Raw genomic sequence first — 22,493 nt, 5'->3', positions numbered from 1 at the left:
AGCATGACCTTTGATATAGTAGAATGGCAAAACATGATTCGTATATTTACCTTAAATAATTAAAATAAGGTTTGAATGATAATGACTTTTCAAAACAAAGAAATCCAAAGTATTCGCTAGGATGTGAGTTTCATAGAAAGAGAGAGAATTTTTCTAACCCTATCTCAAACTTTGTCCAAGGGTTGATGTGAGGCAATTGAGCAGAAATTGAAAAAGAAGGAGCGTGACATTGTTATGACTCCTAACTTAGAAAAAGAAAAGAGAAAGGGGGGATATAGGGAGAGAGAGAGGGCTAGTGGGGGGGTAAAAATATACAAGGTTGGATGGAAAGAAGGGTTAGAATTTAAGGATTGTATACAAAGAGATCATTTATCTTTTATATAAGGTGGTCATGGTTATATACAATCATCTTATTTGAAATCTAATAGTTTAGGTATGATACAAAGTTTAAAAAAATTTATTTTAAAATTTGAGTTTGATCAATAAAATAAAATACATCCATTTAATTTTATATTTAATGATCAAAATTAATTGTGACCATCTTATACAAAAAAAATAAATAGTACATTTTCTCTAAAGTTTAAGATATTAAGAGAGAAGAAGGGTATGTTTGTTGGATGGTAGAGAGAGCCGGTGGGCTTTTTATTAAGAGAGAGAAAAAGATTGGTTAAATTTGTGGAGTACCGCAAATAAAATCAATGCGACCTTGGCGTGAGGCCGATAACATCTTTCCCACGCGCAAATAAGTGCGAAGAAATGCGCCGTGGCGCCGGCAACCCATCCCCCGTCTTTCTTTCTCTCTCTACTTTGTCTCTCCGGTCGCATTTATTGGGAAACGGGCGACGTCAGGGGGCGCCCCATTGGTCAGCGGACCCTATTGCAATGCTATTCTTATTGCTAGCTATGCCTCCTGCCATTTTGTGAGTGAGGAGAGAGAAACAAATGCGTTTCTCTCACATTCCCCCCCTCTCTCTCTTCTCTTCTCTCCTCTCCTCTCCCCTTCCTTACAACAACGCAAAGAGAGAGAGGAAGCATTTGCATGTGTGAGAGGAGGGAGGAGAGAGAAAGCAGGTGGGGTTTCACCTTTTGGGGCTCAGAGACTCGGGGTAACGAAGAAGGCGTAACCCCCCTGAAGGAGACTGGGTCTCGACCATTAAATCTACCGATCGATACATTTTTCCTCCCTCTGCAATCAAAATCCTTAGGTTGATTGTTCTTTGATCGATCGATTGGGTTTTTCCGGTATGTTTCCCCCGTTTCTTCTCGTTTTGTTTTGCAGATTTGTTCTCTGGTTCCCATTTGGTCTCAGAAAAAATGGATAAAGATTGTAGCTTTGATAGACTTTCGATTTTCTTAGCCTCTATTGTTTTTCTTTTTGTTTTGATGAGGTTGTTTCCATGGAGATCTTTTGAACATTATTGGTTCTTGGGTTTTGATGTTTCTTGCACTGGTAGGGGTTTTGGGTCTTTAGGTTTCTTCTCCCTTCTGGAAAGCTGGGTTTTTTCTTCGTCTATAAAAAAACAGCTGGGTCTTTTTGTTCTTTAATTTTTCCCCCTTGTTCAGTAGTTTGCCTTGTTTCTTTCTCGTCTACTCGTTTTCCCGATTGAAATGGGGTATGGATAAGACCCCTGGAAAGCTGTATCGGAAGTTCTAGCTGTATGTTATGGTTCTCAGTGATCAATTTATCATCTTCCCATGCTATCGATTATCTGGGTATTTTTCCTTGGATTTCTTTGCTGTTTTTGTTGTTGAGGCTAACAAACCTGATGTGGGCTTTGTTAGATTGCCAAGGGGAGTGGATACAGTTAGTGTTTATGGTCAGATGTTTCAGTTTTCACTGCCGTTCACAAAAATGCTTATCTTTTTCATCAGGAAAAGGTCCCAATGCTATTTTTTAGTGAGATGCGTGCATTTCTTCTCTGGATGACTGTTGGTGTTGTTTGTCGGTTGGAGAGGCTTTTCATGCTTTTACGTTTTGAGTAGATGGGATTTGGGCCAGAAATAGTGTTTTTCTTATCCTCAAGTCTGCATGTTTCTCTAATCATCTGGGCCATCTAGTTTCCTGGTGTTGTTGTCTCTTTGAGGATAACTTGAAAAAAAAATGATTGGCTGTTCTTTTTCCGAATCAAGGCTGTTTGGCTAGGATTTTTAGCCATCATTTACTTTCTTTTGTGTGAGTAAAATCTGAAGTTTTGATCAAAATATCCAAATCATCTAATCAGTGTCATGGATCATCAATAAGCTGGAAGATAATAACAGAAGGGTGGAGCACGGGGTTTCATTGGGTTAACACTTTTAAGCTCTTGATTAGTAGTACAAAAGAGTGCCATGCCTGTCATGTTACCTTCATGATAGCTGGGCATTGCCAATTCTGTCACAAGTGTGGTCTCTCTTATTTCTTGCATTCGATTACACGAAATTGGTACTTCTAATATTTTAAGATGTACAATAAGATTAAACGATCCAAAGTAAACATATTTCTACAATTTGAATGGTCTTTTTTATATTGGCAGTTTACATGCAAGGCGGTATTAATCTTTTCATTAGTTGATTGATCTTACATTTGCCTAATTTCTAACATATGCCAGACAATGTGCAGTCAACATTAAAAAATTTAATATTTTGCACTGCTGAATTTTTTTCTTTCTCGTTGCTTATTCTTCAGCGTGCTGATTTTGATTATTGAGTGTTTCATTATGTTATTATTTGGAAATCGATATCATAGAGCTATTGAATGAGTTGGATAGATCTGATGTAGTTAAAGTCTTTAAGCTATGAGGAAACTTCAGAGTATCTTTCAGCGAATATTTATTTGAAGTTGCACTGGATGAATGCTTGGGAATGGGAGCTCAATGGATAAATAATTTCTTTAGGGTTATTGATAAGGTTACATTTTAGCATTGATTAGATTGATTCATGCTTTTTAGAAAATTGCATTATCTTGATGCTTTTCATGGTGATTGGGAGGGTGGAATCTTACTTGCATTTCTAGCAGTTTACAAGCAGGGAAGGTGGTGACTGAGTCAGATCCCATACGTGGTCTGGATTAATCACCTTACATAACTGCTTCAAAACCTTATGAACAATGGTGAGCTGAAAAGGAGAAAGTAGATCTCCTTGCCTGAGGCCTTGAGGGGTCTCGAGAAAACCTTTTGGGGAATAACCAGAATGACAAACACTCTCTCATCGATCTAATTGATGAATTTCCCAAACAGACACACGCTCATAGAGATCAGGGTTGTAATTTGAATCAGCTTGGAATCAACCCAAACGATTTTTGGGTGAAAACTTATGTCCTTTGAAAGCTTAACAGTTCTTCTCAAAGGCTCGACCTGGGGTTTCTTCTCAAGAACTTCACTTGAGCCAAAACCCCATTTTTTTTCTTGGCAGGTTGCGAAATAGGTTTCTTTTCCCGTAGTTCAGTGGTAAGATTTGAACTTGGTATGTGGTGTTGCAATTGTCAACAATTTATCCACTCAACCTGTTGCCAGTAACAGGGTTTTTATTGGGTTTTTATAGTGCGCATATATATATATATATATGTATAGATATATATGTTTAACTTTAAAAATTGGTTCTCTCAAATATTTAAATAAAAATAAAAAGGTTTCATAAGAGTGTGACATTTAAGACTCTGGTTTGCACTATGAAGCCCTGAAACTAGTCTGTGCAGGTAGAGAAGAATGAAAAAATCATAGTAAATATATAGATGCCTGAAAGTTGAGTTAACTTTCAACAGTGATTTGCCAGGAAGCAGTTAAAGTGAACTGCAAGAAAGGAACCAGTAGAAGACTTTGAGTTTTTTCTTTTTCCCATTGTATTATTTTGGTTTGAGCTGGGGATTCATTCATGCCATTGCCTCATAAAAGAGCAGGAATGAAACATCTAGGAATTATGGGCCATTAAAGTGCCTGGGAATTTACATATACTTATATCCAAATTCTGTTTTGGTTCTAAGTGCTTGGGAGTTTACATATACTTCTATCCAAAGTTCTGTCTTGGTTCATTAAAGAATACTGTCTATCATTATACAAAGAAAGAGTACTCCTTCTTGTGTCAGTATTATGTGATTACTCTTAGTTATATTTATCCCTTTAGGAATCATGGTTTTTTTTCTGAAAGATTTGGAACTCTTCCAAATGGGTAAGCATGAGCTATTAACTAAAATAATAAATAGTATCCTTATATCTAATATAAAAGGCACCATAAAATCACAAGAATATATCTTTTGAACCTTTTAATCAAATAAACAAAAAATAAATAGAATAAATCCAAAATAGTTAGTTCACTTAATTATGTTGCACCCTTATAATTTCTGGATGTGCTAAACTCCTTTTAAATGTGATGGTTACATCATCAACATTATCATCACTATAGTAGGGAAGCCATGAATGACATTTTTGTCACCATGAAGATGAATGGTTTTCTGCTGAAATTTAGTTATGAGTGGGTTATTGTATTCACTTGCCCTAACATACACTCCGGTTCTTCTTCAACTCAATTCTATGCTAAGGTGACTTCTTCAACACATTTTTGTCACTATGAAGATGAATGGGTTTTTCTGTTGAAATTTAGTTATGAGTGGGTTATTATATTCATTTGCCCTAACATACACTCCGGTTCTTCTTCAACTCATTCTATGCTAAGGTAACTTCCTCAGTTCACTTTGGGGATCGAACGTCTTTGTTGCATGCAATGAAAAAATGCTTGTAGGTGGTTAACTATTAGGTTTTGTGTTCTATTTAATTTTTCTATGTGTGAGATATTTCATTTTCCCCCTGGAGTATACATCTCACTACTTTGAAGTTGTGAATGAAATAAAAAGTTGGCTTGCTTATAATTCCACGAGGAGAATGTGATGCTGGAAGGTGCACTAGAAAGGAAGTTGAGAATATTTGAGGATTTGAATAACTTGTAGAAGCAGAATAAGGGGTGGGACTATAGTTACCCGAATCACCCACTGGGGTAGCGATTCCATTTCGGAATCTCGATTCCGCATTTCCCAAGATGAAACTCGATTCTGAAATAAAGGAATCACGTTTCCAAGTTTTTCAAAATGTGATTCAATTTAGTTTATGAATCTTTGTTCTTGGAAGCCTGGAATCAAGATTCCATATCGCATACTTTGTTATTCTTAGCTACACTACAATGCGATTCTACTTGTGTGAAACATCTATTCCAAATTTTTAGGAATTGTGAATCCATGTTGTTTGCAATCAAGATTTTATATCGCAGACATTGTGATTCTTAGCTACACAACAACTCGAATTTACTTATGCGAAACGTTGGTTCCAATTTTTTTGGAATTGCGAATCCATGTTGTTTATTTCAAATTTTTAGGAATTTTTATCCTTGTATTTGAATTCCATGTTACTTTTTAACAACTCTTACCAAGAATAAATATTACTAAAAAAAAATTGTTACTTCGAATTTAATAAGTTTTAGTAAATGATGTGGGTACTAATGTAATATTGTTTAACATATGATGGGTACCAAGATATGCTACCACTGATTTTCTTCAAGTAGAATAAGAGGATAAGAATATGACTGAAGTGCCCTATGGTGTTTTAGGTTAAATTAATCATTAAATATAAGAAATTGACTTAAAATTGAATGACTCAATTTTCAAAAGTCAAAACTACATTTAACAAAGAAGAATTTCTATGTCATCTGCTTATTTTATAATTCAAGGAAAGGAGATAGAGGGACATCGCCCTTGTTCTCACTAGTTGTATGTCATAGACTAGCTCCATGCCTTGTAGGAGAATGGTTGTTGGTAGATCGAGTCCATTGTATGAGATTGTTGACAAAATTATCATAAATGTTGACATTGGTAATTGGACTAAATATTTACAAACCAAAATTCAATCTTGTAATAATAATAAAATTATAATATTTTTTGAGTACTTTTCTCATATACCATAGGGGATTGGTGCACAATTCCAGTATGGGGAGAATCTCGATTCTTGAATGGTGAGAATCTTGATTCCAAGTTGATGGGGACAACGATTCCAAAATTTTAGGAATCAAGATTCTATATTTTTAGGAATCACAATTCCAATCTAATCGGATCGCGATTCCAGGATCCACTGAATTATGTGGAGTCAGGTGTGATTCCATGTACGTATGAAACTCGAATCCAACATGAAGGAACATCGATTCTTATAAATAGGAAACACAATTCCTATTTTATTGGATTGCAATTCCAATGTAGTGCGAATCAAGATTTGTAATTCCGAATCGTACGGACAACAATTCCACGATTAGGAAACATCTGATACACGTAATTTCGTGATTCCGATTCCTGAAATGATTCAGAATCACAGGCGTTTCCGGCAACTATATGTGGGATGGGACTTGTAGAAGCAGAGTAAGGGGTGAGAATTTAATGATATGCACTTTTGGTGTTGAGGGGGGGGGAGGGGGGGGGGGGGGGTTATGTTTAGGATTAAGAGATAGTAGTACTCACTGAATTCATTACCTAATTTATAAAATAGTATATTACTGCAGTAGCCAGAGTATCGAAACAATGATAGCTTGATATACTGGGATTTATGTATGTTTATCGCAGTAGGGGAAATGGGTGCTGGTTGGTTAAGCAAATATGGTTGAGTGGTGAGATGAAGCAGACAACAACAATATCAACTATTGCATAATGTGGAGCAACTGTTTCAAATTGATCATCATATTACAATAACAAAACGAAATATTATATTATAAATTTATCTTTATTGGGATCATGATCATAAGAAGTTGATTATGGCACTATGTAAGGAATCACATGACTGTCGGTCCCGTATCTTGAAATAGACCTAATTTTTTGGAAGGATGATCATAAAATCATGACTATGATGCTTTGTTGTTGTTTATGAGTGTAGGTGAAATGTGAAAGCCTTTGATCTATACCCCTTTGATGTATATCAATGATGGATTTTATGATCAACATGGTGATGCAGGACCATGGGGCTTGGCTCCTGTACAAGTGTAGCACGTGAGGTGGCCTTTCGAAGAAAGGATTTGTGTGGTGTAGGAGTTTTAATTACGTTGAGATTAGGAGTTCTAAAGGGTTTTGATTCTTGCAATGATTAGGACACAACTAGTTGGGGTAAATTTGGATAATATTAGGTCTAATTGAAGTAGATAAAGAGTTAGGGCTATGAGGACGGGTTTGTTTGGGTTAGGTCAAGGTTTAGGATAGGTTTTAGAGTTTTGAAAGTGGTTAAAGATTGTAGGATATAGGAGGTCCAGCAAGATATAAGGATGCTGATAAGGATTATAGGGTTGAATTATGGCAAATCTAGGGGTTAACTGTGGGTTTTTGAAGGCTAGGGAGTGTAGGTATATGATCAGGCTAGCAATTGAGCTAGTTTACCTAGGTTTTAAAGATGTATGGCTAGGTTTTATGGAGGCCATTGGATGAGTGATTAATTTGGTGGTGGAGACAATGGGTATGTGCCACACAAGGTGCAAAGGAAGGAACCCAAGCTTACATGCGTAGAACCTCCAATGCACATACTAGGGTTTTGGAGAATATCTCCATCAAGAGAAGAAGAAGGGCTCTAACCTTTCGGGAGACTCTTCCTAGCCTAGGCCAGAGTTGTGGTATCACTCTCTCTATGACAAAAGTTGAGGAATCTCTTTTGAAGGTGTCCTCTCACCACAATTTATTACTCGAATAGAATTTGGTCATAGGCCTACATGGGTATTTATTGAGGTTTAGATTCCACATTCTTTGACTTAACATCGAACTCAAGTTTTCTCTACTTTAAATTCCTAATCTTTTAGATTCTTTCAAAAATTCAATGTGATTAGGAACAAACCAGGGGCCAAACCGGTAATGTCATTTTATGGCCGAAATTTTCTTGGAGAAGTACCTGGAAGTTTGCCTAAATCTTAAGGTTTTTCTCAGTTGCGAGATTGTGAGAGAGAAAATTGCCAAAGCCTTGGCCACAAAGCTGGAAAAACCATTTGGAAGGCTGCCACTGCTGCGCTTAAATGGGTTATTTGGATAGAGAGGAATAATAGGATATTCCAGGGACTCTATCAACAGTTATCTGCACTTCTCCACAAGGTTAAGACCAATGTTTTAAAAAACGGTTCGCCTAGCGCCTAGGCGGCCTGGACAAAAAATCCGCTTGCTTAGACCTAGGCGACCCTACACGGGCGGATGTACCTGGGCAGGCGCCCAGGCGGGCGCCCAGAAGGTCTAGGCGGCCCAGGCGGATGTACCTGGGCAGGCTAGGTGGGTGCCCAGGTGGGCTAGGCATTTTTGGTTTTTTTAAAACCACTGGGCGCTCAAGGTTTTGGGCCCCCGCCTAGGCGTTGGGAGTCAGCAGGCCGCCTAGGGGCCACCTAGCGTTTTTTGAAACCTTGGTTAAGACTTACTTTGGTAACTTTTTGGGCAACCAATCACAAAGTCTTCGCGGGCACACCCACAAACTTTTTTCTAAGCCATTGGGGTAACATCCTTTTTCACCAACCAAGGAAAACTCAAAAAACCAACAACTGGCAACCACCCTTGAGAGGAACCATCAAACTTAATTTTGATGGTTGCTCAACCCAAGACCAGCCGGGGCCAGGGGAGTATTCCGAGATCATGAGAGGAATATTCTGCTCACGTACGCCGAACCCCTTGGCCATACAAACTCGCAACATGCTGAAGCGATGGCACTGTTGATAGGGCTCAAGCGCTTTAACCCCTCTTGGGGATCCGACTTGATAGCTGAAGGGGACGCTAAACCACGTTGGTATATAGCTTCGATCTTTGATGAGATTGAATTCATTTGCAGGGATATCAGCGTCTCTTAGAGGCATACCTTCAGGACGTCCAACGCGTTCGCAGATCTCATGGCCAATGACGGAGCCGATCTTACAAACAGTCTTGGACCTCTCAAAGTTAGCTGCAGGGTCTCTCTCTCTTTTCTAGCTCACCACTTGTATTTATGTTGTAAATAGGGTATTAAATAAACCCTCTCACCATTTTTGCTAAGCCAACCCATTGTTGTCACAATACTGGATTGTTTTTTTGCTTTCATGTAAAGGGATTACCTTGCCCGTCAGGGTTCTGGTAGCTCCCATTTTTTGTAAGGCACGCTCCCAATACTTGTATTTACTTCTTTCATTCTTCAATGAAACAATTAAGTTAACTTTATCAAAAAAAAAAAAAAAAAAAAGAAAAATTTCGAAAGCCTCTTTCTCTATAGAAAGTGGTTTTCTATATTCGAAAACCATCCCACTGTTTCATTTTACCGAATCTCCCTTTGCCAAACTCAAAAGAATGAAAACAAACTCAAAAGAATGAAAAGGTCCTTTTGGACCTTTTCTTTTTTTTCCTATAGTGGGACTGGCATTTCGATCTCGAACAGGTGGACCGGCCTTGGTTGGAGATCGGTTCAATGGCTGTTTTGGTATAGGAGGGTCAAACAAACCGAAATGGTGCTGGTTCACCGGTTTGTGGTCTAGATGGGTCTATCCGGTTCGTTTTAAACAACATTGCAAAAATTAGGTAACTTGTTCCATTAGGGTCATTTGGATCTTGGGTAAATCTTTACTTTTTTTTTTGGAGAAAGGTTACTTTTATTGCAGATATGTAGTAAACTTGTTTCTAATACACCCAGGTTTCGAGAATAAAAGGTTGTTTTGGGGATAAAGTAGACCCAGTCAAAACCTAGGTTTCAAATTAGTCCATGAAGCCTATTTTTCTCTCTCAAAACCTAGGTTTCAAATTAGTCCATGGAGCCTATTTTTCTCTCTCAAAACCTAGGTTTCAAATTAGTCCATGAAGCCTATTTTGGGGATAAAGTAGACCCAGTCAAGACGTGGTGTTTCAAATCAGCCCATTAAGGCTCTTTTGGGGTTAAAGTAAACCCAGTTAAGATATGGTTTTCCAAAAATGTGGGTTACATTACTGATGTAATCAGAAAAAGCCTCCTTGCATATCAACTCCATTAACAATCAATCTCTTCCTCCTTCTCTCTACCTCACATTATCTCCATTTCCACTAGCACCAGACCTGAGAAGGTGCCTAGGAAATACCAAAAACTTTTTTTTTTTAAAGGTGAATCCAACTAGTTGAAGCATAAAACCTCAGTTCCATCTTGATTCTATCGAAATGGAATCTACCCAAAAGCCGATGTTTAAAATTACTCGGTCTCAAGAAAACTTGGGTTTTAGATTTACCTAGGGTTTTTCTTTACTACTTGGCAAATGCCCCTTAATGTTTTTAGGAATTACACCCTTATTAAACATGGAAAGAATCTTTCTAGACTCTTAAACAGATTAGGAAACTATCTTCCAATTATTTTAACTTTTCTACATAAATTAAACCTAAACCTAGTTAATACGAAAATTTCGTAATCAAATTCTTAATGTGCTCTTGACCATGATTTGGAGCTTGAAATGTCTGAATTACTAAAATCCCATGAAGATAGGATCTTGTAAAGAGCGATATTCTCTTTAAGCTTTGGATCACCCAAAACAGACATTTGAGTGAGAGGTCATGTCCTTCAAAGATGACTTCATCATTTCCCCCCGATTGGAGAAAAAATGTTCTTATGTTTTAAAGGAGCTTGAATGGCCACTATAAATCTTTTCTCTTCAAGTGTTTTCTTTATTGCTCCTAAGAGTTTGGATGGTATCTCGTTGGTTGAGCGAATTAACTCTTTTGAGAATCCCTCAAGAAAAGGATTGATGTATGTTGATAGAGGAAACGGAACAAAAACATGCAACTTACTCGATTTTCCAACCATACTGTTTATGCATGTGTACCATGTCCCATCTTTCTTAGAAGTGAGGATACCAGGTGCTGTGCACAGGCCCATGCTCTAATGAATAAAATCCTCGATGAGAAAGTTTACTTTGTTGGTAAAGCTTTACATGATCTGTAAGACTCCTGTAGTTAGAAGAAAGGCTCTTGGATCGAGGTCAAGATCATGCTATGTCTCTCTCATGAGGGGCAACAATTTCGAGGGCTTTCAAAGAATCTAAGTAGTCGAAGAGGATTATCTGGACCTCTAGCGAATACTCATCTTTAGCCACCTGCAGGTCAGGCTAGACATCTCTTGCAACAAGCGCTTTTATTACCCCATACATTATTACCCAATACATTTGACTTTATTACAGAAAAGTTCTGAGAGTGAAAGCAATGCCTGACTTTGATCCTTGGATGCTCTGTATACTGTGAACTGGCTGGTCTGAATCTAGAATACCACCTCCTTGAACATGTCCATCCTTTGGAGGGTTGGTATTGGTTGCCTTGGATTTGACTCCACTATAGAGGAATGGATAGAGCAACTCTTACCATAAAGTAGAGGAGAAGAATTATCAGAATGCTCCTTATTTAGACTATCCTCAGCCTTCCTTCCATTTCCATTGGGAAGGGCTGCTGATTATAAAGTGACTTATTTTCTCAAACATGGTAGTTAGGACTCACCGCCTGGTATTTTACCATTTCCATTAACTGCTTCAAAAGCTCATGTATTAGTTTACCCAGGTTTTGGGAATGTGTGACTGAAGTTTAGGGAGGGGTTTGAATGAATGCCAATTTGGTTGTGGGATCTTGGATGGGGCATTCCACACAAAGATGGGAAAGAATAAGGGGCACAAGCTTACGTGGGAAGAACCTCCAAACACAATCTAGGGATTTGAGGGAATATCTTCATCAAAAGAAGAAGAGGGGGCTCAACCTTTAGGGGAGGCTCTCCCAAACCTAGGGCTAGAGCTATAAAAATAATTGGGGAATCTCTCATTTAAAGGGGCCTCACAAAAGTTAAAAGCCCTAATTTATTACTTGAGTGTAATTTTGCTACAGGCCTGCATGGGTATTTAGAAGTTTGAATCCCTATTCATTTTACTTAGTAGGAAACTCAAGCTTTCTCTACTTTTATACAACTTAATCTTCGAGTTTCTTTCAAAATTAGTTAACTAGTTTCTGTGTAGTTTGTATGAAACTAGACCCTTACAATTCAAAAGAATCTCTTTAGACTCTTAAACAAAATAGGAGTCTAATTTTAAGTTTGGAAAGGATACTATCTTATTGAAAAACAAAAAAGGCTTTCCTATTTTCTAATTTTTAAGTTTGTAAAGAATACCATCCTACTGAAAAACAAAAAAGGACTGAAGCCTTCCTAATTAAATTAAACTTAATTAATACTAAAGTTGTTGCTAAATTTCTAAGCAGGATTCTACTGTGATTTGAAACGCAAAACATCCATATGACAACAAACCCATAGAGAAAAGGGTCGTAGATCTCGAATATATTTTTTGATATAAGTTTTGGAAGTGGACATAGTTTCAAAAGCTGACTGCACTTGGTAATCATGTGAGTAAGGAGTGGGATGGTGTGAAAGAGTGAAGTCATATTGTATTGGTAAGTGACATGGTGGGATCCTAGATAATATTATGGAGCAAATAGAGACAAATCACAATGGTAGTATTATTTTAATGTTAGTGAAATGTGGCATTCAACTAGAGTAGTCCCTGTTGGAGCGAATTGTTGGAGAGATGGCTTTTAGGTAAGGTAGTGATTTTATGATCTTGAGACTAGTCACAAGAATAAAAATGTGCATCACATTTGCCTCTTGCTAGTCATATATTCAGCTGAGAGCACTGCAAGGAGACTAATTGAACCTGGACATAAATATTGAAAGATTCATTTTATTGCAAAATAAGCAACAATAACATAATGCAACATAATAAACGAGAATATGGGGAGCCCCACATATCATGAACAGTAAATGAGGCTTAATACCAGATTATGCACTCGGGTGAAAGCCAAGCGAGACCCTATGCAACTTGAGTATTGTGGGGGATAATACGGCATTTCAATACAACACACTTTAGTGTAGCATGAACTTATTTTACTAAAAAGTTATTTGTTCACTACTGGTCATGGATCATGATGATGCATCAGTCGTAGACCAAATGATTCACCTATTTTTCTCTCATACTATTCTCACGCACATATATATGCCGGTGTTGGGAGTTATCTCATGCTACGGTTTTGTAGTAATATAATGAAAATGCTCCTTTGAATTATCATGTTAGGGGCATTTTTATGATTCCAAATTTTGAACTCACACTCTTTTCATCGTTGCAATCAATCCTGAAAATCAAAAAAATTGATTTGCACCCTAGAAAATATCGAAGCAAGTTTTCCTCAACAAAAAAAGAAAAAATCAAACCAAGTCTTGCTCCAGCAATGTACATGGACTGTCCATTTGGTGGACATTGGGATCTAGTTCTTTATGAACTCAAAATCAATGTTTTATTTTGTTCATTTGATGATGATAAGGCTATCTACAAAATTTGGGGTAAAAAAAAAAAACCCCCCCTAAGGCCAGGATCTAAACCTCCCATCAAATGAATGTAGGGCTTTTTAGAGATTGTTCATCACAATGAAAATAGTGTGTTTACAATTTGGTATCCATCAAATTCCCCTAACATGATTTCTGAAGGTGCAGTTTCATTATATTATTTTAAAACCATGCCGCCGAACTTATAGCACATTATAGGGTGGACTGTTCATATTGAATCTTAATAAATCTATGGTCAGCGTGTATGAGCACTATTTGTTTTTTTAATGTTTTCTAAATCCCATTGCCTGACATACGTGCATAAAAAGAAGCAAACTAATACTCTAAAATATGACCAAAATGAACCCATCCTTGTCAAGTGAGCACTGGCTATTATTGGTTGCCCGGCGTAGAACTTTGGGTTCATCTCGTAATTTGTTCTACATTTGGATGACGGAAGTTTTTAACATTAGTCTAGTGAGATCAAAGGATAGCAGCTCTAAGGTCTGGCAAGCCCATTCGCTTTAGCATTGCTTCCTAAATTTGACACTTGATCGAGCATTGGCTAAGTTTGGCTATAACCGTGAGATATGATGTTGTATGTAGAATATGTGGTAATAATCTATCTTGTATGATATTCATTATAAATATTATGAAGCATTGGGTACTGCTTATGTGTCTCTTTTACTTGCATTCATGGGATGGGTCTCCAAGTGTTAAGAATATGCATATTTATTTGTAATGCCTTTTTATGAAGAGAGAATCTTACTTTAATATCATGATGGGGTAGTGCACCTAGTTCAGAAATCTTGATTCCCTTGTTCCTGTAGGATGCCAGCTTTTACCTTGTATTAATAATGTTCATCAGATTTGAATGTGTTTCATTGATATGTTATTTACTATGCTTTGGATTTTGTTTCATTCTCGCATTCCTGAATTTCATGTTCATTTTTAGAGTCTGCGACTGCTAAGTTTGTATGTATTCTGGGTTTTCAAATATTGCTGCATGCAATCAATCAAATTGGTCATGATAGCTGCAGCATGTCTCCATGTTATGTGGTATTGTTTTCATTCAGTGAATTTTACCCTATTATATTGAGTGCTTTCTCACAATGGATTGAAGTGAATATATAAAATGTCCCTTTGCAACTTTTGCTTTTATCTTTCTTTGAAACTCATCTTTTATGCAATCATCAAGAAATCAAAATGGGAACTCATATTTTGTGCACCTTGTGGAATGAAATCTATTCAAGATTTGTGCTTATCTAGTTCCTTTGGGAGTTGCTATAGTTTATTGGTTCCTGTGAAGGCGTTTTGACTTGATTGGTTTGATCATCATCAACTCATTCATCTTTGTCATTATTTCATGCAGGTCTTTGATGATTGTGTGATTAGAAGGAACTTGTTAATATTGTTGTGTACCATAATCTTTTCAACTGTTGTGAGTATATATATCTGTTCTAATGCAAGGTCAAAGGGGTACCGTCCAGTCCTTCCTTGATACATTTGAATTTGAGACTGGTTCTAGCTCTAGTACATCTGGTGTTGAGCAACCGCTATACTGGAATAATATGATGAATCCAGTCGAGACGGGGTCGTTGCCAGATTTTGTACTCTCTCCGAGTGATGCCAACATAGCATTTGTGAGCCAGGATGGGAGCTTGGGTGGTTGGTCTGTTGGTGGGTCTAGCGCTGGTGAGCATTCATTAAATCGAGTTGGTCATGATGATGTAAAAGTGGATCGAGGGTGGAGTTCTTCATTAACCATTCCATCTGGAAGTGATGCCAGGTTAGAGGAAAGGACATTGGAGCAACCCAATGTTCTTTCATTTGAAACCGTGGATCTCAGCCTCAGCACCGATCATGTTGCTAATGACCCTTTGGTCTTTCAAAACTCCAACGCTCAGGGTTCTAACCTAAATTTAGGAGGCTATGCTGGCAATGACTTTATGGAGCACGACTCTTGTCCTCATTCATATAAATCCAGTGGTCCTGAGTCTGAGCACATTTCATCAGCTGACCCTGGTGGGACAAATAACGCTGGTCATCTTGGTGAAGGTAGCAGTGGTACTAGATCGAGTTTATCAGTTGATCATGGAAGACGTGTTTCCTGCAAAAGGAAGAATGTAGAAGGAGTATCTGGTCAGTCATCTATGGTTGGAACCTCTAGTTCATTCCCACATGATGACGAAAGTGTCCAGCTCTCGCTTCCTTCTCGGGCGAATGCTACTGGCAGTAGTTCAAGTACTTCTATACCCACTGTTGGTAATTCCGCAGATGATCAATTGAACCCAAGACTTGGAATTAATATCAATGGAGCGGCTCCTGACTGCCATACTGCTCTACCAGTGGGTGGAAATGCAGAGAGCTCGCAAAGAAGCTTTCGTATGAGAGTCAACCCCATTTATCAGCAAGATTCAGCTTCTTCCCCCCATTTATGGCCTACTGGTAATCCCACTCGTCGTGCCCATACTATGACTCCCCATGCATCATCATCTGGTAGACTGATGCAGGCTCCAGATTTGAGAGCATCCTCGAGTTCTTCTCCTCTTAACCACCTCAGTATACCCCACCGTCTTCCTAGTCTTCATCGAAGTCCTCGCTCGTTTGGTTGGAGTGGAGCTTCTATCCCAAGAATTGGCAGCACATCTGGTTCAACTGTATTTTCAGGGGAGAGACCCACTGTTTTGAGGGATGATGCGAGTTCAAGAGCCAGAAGTACCTTAGAGCATGCCTTGTTAGCACCTACCCCAGAAATGAGACCATTACCCCACGATCCAGCTCCTTGGAGCTCTCCTAATGGGAATGTAAACTTGCCTGGGAATGTTGCTTCTACTTCCCGAAATGGTTCAAATCCAAGCAATACCCATTCTGCATCATCGTCAAACTTGGTTCCTCATCAGGTGCCTCTGTCTCATTTTCCAAGAAGGTTATCAGAGGTTGTTCGAAGATCATTGTTTTCAGCTCCAGGCTCTGAGCAGGGAAGTCAAAGCAGTACTTTTCCTCCTATACGACCAGTTCCTTCTACTTCATCCACAGAGATTGTGATGCCATCTTCTGGTGGTGGTGGTAGTAATATACAGGGGCATCAGCCGCATCTAAGGTCAGCTTTCTTGATGGATCGGCATGGTGATGGTGCTCCAGGAGTTCCCTTACCAGTACGAAATTGGGCGGCTGCAAGTGAAGGGCGAAGTAGGCTTGTTTCTGAGGTTTGTTTCTGGATACAATTTTCTGAAATTTATTGCTTATTTAGCATGTTCCTAGCATTTTAAACATTACACAACATTGAGACACTGTTATACACAAATTTAACACCAAACTATCTTTTGAGTTTAGAGCATGAAAATTTATTAGTCATCGACAACATTTTCAGGAAAGTTGCTTTTTATTTGTGTCATGGAGAAATGATACCTCGTGGTTCTGTTTTCTGTCAAAGACATGAAGATTGTATTTCTTGTGACCTTCTTTAATCTATGGCTTTCATATTCTTCTTCTTGTTTTGATCATGGGGTTACACCTTCACCTGTTTTTTGGACTAACCTCATTGTAGGCATTTTCAGTGTTTTTCAACATGTATGAGTTTAATGGCAGGTTATTTGAATAGTTCTTTCCAGTGGTTTAAAAAAAGGATCGGTGCCCCGGATCGGGCACCCCAAAAACCCATACGGATCGGTGAATTGGCGATCCGGATTGGAAATCGGCCGAATCAGTGAGATGAAGCCTTAGAAAAAATCCAAAAAAATTATTAAAATTCATTATAAATGTTGTTTTTTAGGAATTCAATAAGAAATGAGGGTACTGCCATATTAACTTTCATTTTTTTCATAATATGTGAATCTTGAGTTGTTCTTTCCCTGCATGAACTTATGTTAACCATTAAATTTACATCAAACAGAAGAAAAATTATAGAATTATAATGGATGAAGTGTATAATCATATATGGACTACAATAAAGAATGCTTTAAATCGATGAAACAATGGCCACCAAAATATCGAATTTGCGGAGAACCCTAATCCGTAAAAAAAAAAAACAACCCAAATTATTACAATCTAACTAACTATAATCCAAAATTATTACAACCTAACTAACTATAATATTATATACTAAAATTGAAATTGTTGGTTTACATTTTATAGTTATTTTATTACACAAATAATAACAAATCCAAAATGTCTTATAATATCATATAATTTAAAACGTATTATTGACAAATATAAGAAAAAATAGTAAATTACATAATTTATAATGTAAATAAATTAAAATAAATAAAATAAAAGATTCGGTTGTCAATATAGAATTAAATTCTAAAGTGGTATGAGTTAGTGTTATTTTTCTCTCTTAAAATATCCTCTAAACTAATATTTTTTAATATTCAATAAACTAGAACTAATATTATTTTTTGTTTTTTTAATATCCAATGAGCTAGTACTAATTTTTAATCTCAATTAACTACTCAATTAATTATTAATTATATAATAAAATAATCCTGTGAGATAATAGCCTAATAAAATTTTTATGTTTTATTTGGGTAGGTAAATTTAAATTTTTTTGGTGAAAGATAGGGGTGGTGAGCACCTAATTATTATTTTTAATAATTTTTTTATTTTTTTATCATATAAATTAATGACTACCATCGAAAGTACATTCTTCTTATTCATGATGGGCATACACCGTCGGGGTACACCATCGTGGACTAATACGTTAAAACTTAAAAGGAAAAAGACTTAGGATTAAAGCGCATGAACCTTCATGTGAGTTGAATAAAGCAAAGGTATATATATAATTATCCCACATTGAAGAGATGTGGGATGAAAGGCAACAAGCTTCATAAACGGCTGATGCTAGTAGGCTATGTGGAAGTGAGGTGGGTAAGTCAGTATGCTGACATAAGCATGACACAAGCAGGTGGGGGCATATAATTTGAATTTTTAATTGAAAAATAAAAAAAACTGAAAATAGTGTAGTGGCACGTGAATGATGATGTCACGGGCTGTGAGTTATTATAGCGACATGCGAATCGTGACGTCACTGGGCGATTCACTGTTCCGAATCGCCCGGTTCTCTCTAGACACGGGCGTTTTAGCGTTATTTGGTGGAACTAGCACGGGGGTGTCGATTCCTGTGTCGAACAGGACGAGTCTGGTTTGATTCGACGAGTTTTCAAACACTGGTTCTTTCCTTAGAACTTGGAACATGTGACCTTTCATGCAGCCAATATTTACTGGCTTGTGGTTAGACATTCGCTCATAAAATTTTTGTAGTTTCTTAGTGATAGGGTTGAAATTCTTAATAAATAGTAGTTTAATTTATTGAGCATTGAAGTGAAATCACATGAAAATATGAAATGCATTGATGAGAATATTGCTAGTTGAAAGCATCTTAAACTGTATGTTATGTCAAAATGTTTCAGGTTGTCATGAAAATGGTAACCACGCACACCTTTACTTTTGAAGGGCCAATTTACTAGTATATAGTGAATAATAGCAGAAGTCACAAAGCCTATGGACTGCATAAAGTTTTAGCTAGTTCTGTTATGTTTTGGAAGGAGATGCGTACTCTGATATTATTCCTTCTGGAGACTCTGCATGTGGCCTTAAAGCTATTTTCTGTGGATGGTGCAGAGTGTTCTTTGAGGGCTTGTTTACGTGTGTATGTCCTATATATATGTAGGGTTGAGTAAAACTTATATCATCCTTGCGTAGTTTCTTTGTCATCACTTTGTAATACTTCTGTCGCAGACATTTAAACCTTAGCGACAAAAATTCGCAAGATGCTTTCAGTGTTAGTTAGCCTCTTTGGACTCCAATCTGGTGACATTCAAAGTTGTCTCCCTCAACCCGTAGTTTGGTCCTTAGAGAGTAAAAATTGTTGCCTAGGAGACTACTCTGCCTCTAATGATTCATGAACTCCTACATGACCTGAGAAGACCGTATTGGTTTTCCGTTTGCTCTTCAGAAGTGAGCTGCTTAGTCCAAAAGGGCCAGAGGGTCATCCAAAGGGGCCAGGGTTACGAATACATATTCATCAAAGTCTCAGGCCCCTTGGCTCTGGGGCTCTTGTGCATCATTGATCTCGGAGTGAAGATGCTGGTCATTACAATTCATTTCGTCTCTTTCATCTGGTCTATTTCCCTATGAACCAGAAGATTTGTGATTCAGGCATTGCTATTATCACAGACTTCTATTTGACCCCCGAAGATTGTGTTTGCCTCAAATACCCCAGAACACCACCAATTCTTTTCTGGCCGGTGAGAGGGCATTAAGGTTTGGACCAAGAGGTCATCTAAATGGTAGTAGAACCAGATTTAGCCACTAAACCCTGTCCTACATGTGGGTGAGCTCATTTGGCTCTGGTGATTCTAGTTGACGCAATATTGTTGTTATCCCTTGAAGAAATGGAAGATGACAATGCTCATCAGTATGAGATCTTTAACCAATTTCCTTTGTGGATTTTGATTGAACTGAATGTTTACGTAAGAGAGAGCTTTAACCAGATCTTGTATCTTTTTAGGTGGTTGTTTCTTGATACATATAGAAATGACGACTATTGTCTTATATGTAGTGGATAGGCTGAATGTAGACCTGTATTGGGGACTTCCAAAGAAGTCATATGGCTTCAAGTTCTATTGGCTGTTTTGAGGTTTCAGATTACTTGATCTGTCCTCTCCCTATGAAAATAATATTGAGGCCATCATGATAGCTATCTATTTCATGATAGAGGCAAACAAAATTAGATAAATTGTTGCTATGCCAGTTATAGATTACCACTACAGGACTGGCTGCAGATATATATAGAACTCTGTAACTCGAGATAGATCTGCAACTTTTGGTGTTGATGGCTACCCACCCCCCTCCTCTCTCTCTCTCTCTCTCTCCCCTTCTTTCTCCTCTCTTTCTCTCTCTATTTTTGTTGGGCCTAGAAAATTGTCACGATGTGTGTTGTTTGTAATTCTGTCTTTGACATCTTCATCGTATGTATAAATATATTTTTCCTGAGCTTACATGGGATATTTATAAGTATTTGTATATCTCTGAGAATATATCAATTTCCGTATAATTGTTCAAACATTCTTGTAAAGGTTAATTTGGTTATCCTTTCAAAAATAATGATATATTAGGTATTATTCTTTCATTTTACAAAGAAAAATAGTTTTCCCACTGTAACAACAACTTTTGGGAATCTGGTAAGCAGTCATCATACAGGCAAGCATGGGTGACATATTTTTGGAGCCCTTCAGCATATGCCTGTCACATTTTTGTGCTTCCCCTTGAGCACCCTCCTTTAATTGCATTCCTATTGATTTTTGTGGTTATTTTCGATCCTTGCATCTCTTGGTTAAATCTAAACCTTGAGCCCTCAAGGATTTTTGGGGTATGTTTGTCTTTTTCATTTGTTTATATCATTTTCCTGTCCTCTTAACAATTGTGACCTTATAAATTGTTATTGATGTTTTTCTCTCGGAAATCTACATATTAATAGTTTTTTCTGTCATGTACTTGGACAGGGCCTTCTATTGGAACTTATAATTCATTTATTTGTGTAGCAGATTCGCAACGTTTTGGATCTTATGCGTCGGGGTGAAAATTTGAGATTTGAGGTGCGTAGAGAAAGCTCATACTAAGATTTAGTGGGATTGGAAAAAGAGCACACTTCTGTGTTAATGTAAACTCTAGGAACCTGTACGTATGTCCTTTTTTTTAGTCGTAGCAAGAAAACTACCTTATCTTAGCCCCTGACTGGCCTGCCACTTACTATTTCATGGTGCAAGTTAAGGGATGCAACCCAGTGTATTATGACCCTGTTGTGATCTTGAGGATTAGAAAAAGGAAAAAAATCCCTTTTTGCCTCTATTACCTCCACTTGATTATGACCCTTAAACATTTGCCTATTTTCACAATTGCTCGTTAAGGCAAATTAAGAGGTTTGGATATGGCTAACAGGAAGTTCAAATGGGGCCTAAAGAAATGCAAAACGAGCTGTTGGTTTCATTGTCTTGAGAGAGTTCTAGAAGATCACAAATTCATTATTTTCTTACAAATTGAATCAATTGTTATGTGCAGGATGTTTTGATCCTTGACCAATCGGTATTTTACGGTGTTGCTGATTTGCATGATCGACATAGGGACATGCGTCTTGACGTGGATAACATGTCATATGAGGTAATTAAAGCGCATGGAAGTTTACTATAATTCTATAGATCATGATGAATAGGCCTTTGATTATCACAGTCCAAAATATAAAGTGATGGAGATAGAGTTGGACCTCCCATTGTATTTAGGCTGAGCCTTTCTGAATTTGTTGTCTTTACTCTTTCAGGAACTTTTGGCATTGGAGGAACGCATAGGGAATGTGAGCACTGGACTTAACGAGGAAACTGTCGTGAAGTGTTTAAAACAACGCAAGTATGTGGCAATCACAAATGCATCTGTAGAGGTTGAGCCATGCTGCATTTGCCAGGTAAGATTTTTATTCTTTGTATGACAAATTATTCGATGTTGCTTAACTAAACATTTACTCTTTCGCATTTGCAGGAAGAATATGTGGATGATGAAGAGCTTGGAACACTGAATTGCGGGCATGACTTCCATACCGCCTGTATCAAACGATGGCTGATGCACAAAAATTTGTGCCCTGTTTGTAAAACAACGGCATTGGTTACATGATAGAGAGAGAGAGAGAGAGAGAGAGAGAGAGAGAGAGAGAGAGAGAGAGAGAGAGAGGGCGTAGGCCTGGCTCTCTTGGATATTAAGAGGGTGGGGCATGAATGAGTGCTCCTCTCATTTGTCAAATCCAATATGCTGGATAATATTTGTGTCAAATTTCATTTTCTTTTAATCCCATGTTTGAGGTGATGGGCTGACTTGTTAGTGTCTAGTCTTGTGAAGGGTCTCAACACTTCGCCAAATTGGGCATGCGCCAGCTGTAGGGTGGGATAGATTTAGTAACGGTCTCCTGCTACATACACTGCTTCTTATCATGCATTGTATATAAAGACTTGGATACACATACCTATGGTTCTGCATTAAGAGATTGCTCTCTATAAAAGGACTCGCATGTGAAGATCATATCACCTCTCATGGGACTAGTTTTGAACGTTTTCTGCCTTCTGGGGTCGGTTGTTTTGGAGTAGAATTTATCTAGTTCTCACTTCTCAGTAGTCTTATGCAAAGTGAGCACATGTTAATGTTTTGGCTTGTCTC

General features: G+C 37.7%; 1 protein-coding gene across 2 annotated transcripts; it reads left to right on the top strand.

Annotated features, from left to right (window-relative positions):
• Positions 1–920: 920 nt before the first annotated feature.
• On the top strand, positions 921–22,358 carry LOC18446288 (putative E3 ubiquitin-protein ligase HIP1). Of its 2 annotated transcripts, none has more exons than XM_011629550.3 (6): positions 921–1,242; positions 14,665–16,501; positions 20,840–20,890; positions 21,354–21,452; positions 21,610–21,750; positions 21,825–22,358. In XM_011629550.3, exons 2-6 carry the CDS (start codon positions 14,756–14,758, stop codon positions 21,954–21,956), a joined length of 2,169 nt encoding a protein of 722 aa, XP_011627852.1. In that variant the 5' UTR covers positions 921–1,242; positions 14,665–14,755; the 3' UTR covers positions 21,957–22,358. The 2 variants fall into 2 exon arrangements, with proteins under 2 accessions (XP_011627852.1, XP_088711376.1); XM_088855250.1 differs by having other exon boundaries at positions 20,837–20,890.
• Positions 22,359–22,493: the final 135 nt, after the last annotated feature.

The sequence above is a fragment of the Amborella trichopoda genome, chromosome 13 (genome assembly GCF_054954075.1).
Source record: "Amborella trichopoda isolate Santa Cruz 75 chromosome 13, AtrichopodaSantaCruz75HAP2 v2.0, whole genome shotgun sequence".
In the NCBI taxonomy this organism is placed as follows: Eukaryota; Viridiplantae; Streptophyta; class Magnoliopsida; order Amborellales; family Amborellaceae; genus Amborella; species Amborella trichopoda.
The sequence above is the reverse complement of the archived record's forward strand: the minus strand, read 5'-3'. Positions and strand labels throughout refer to the sequence as shown.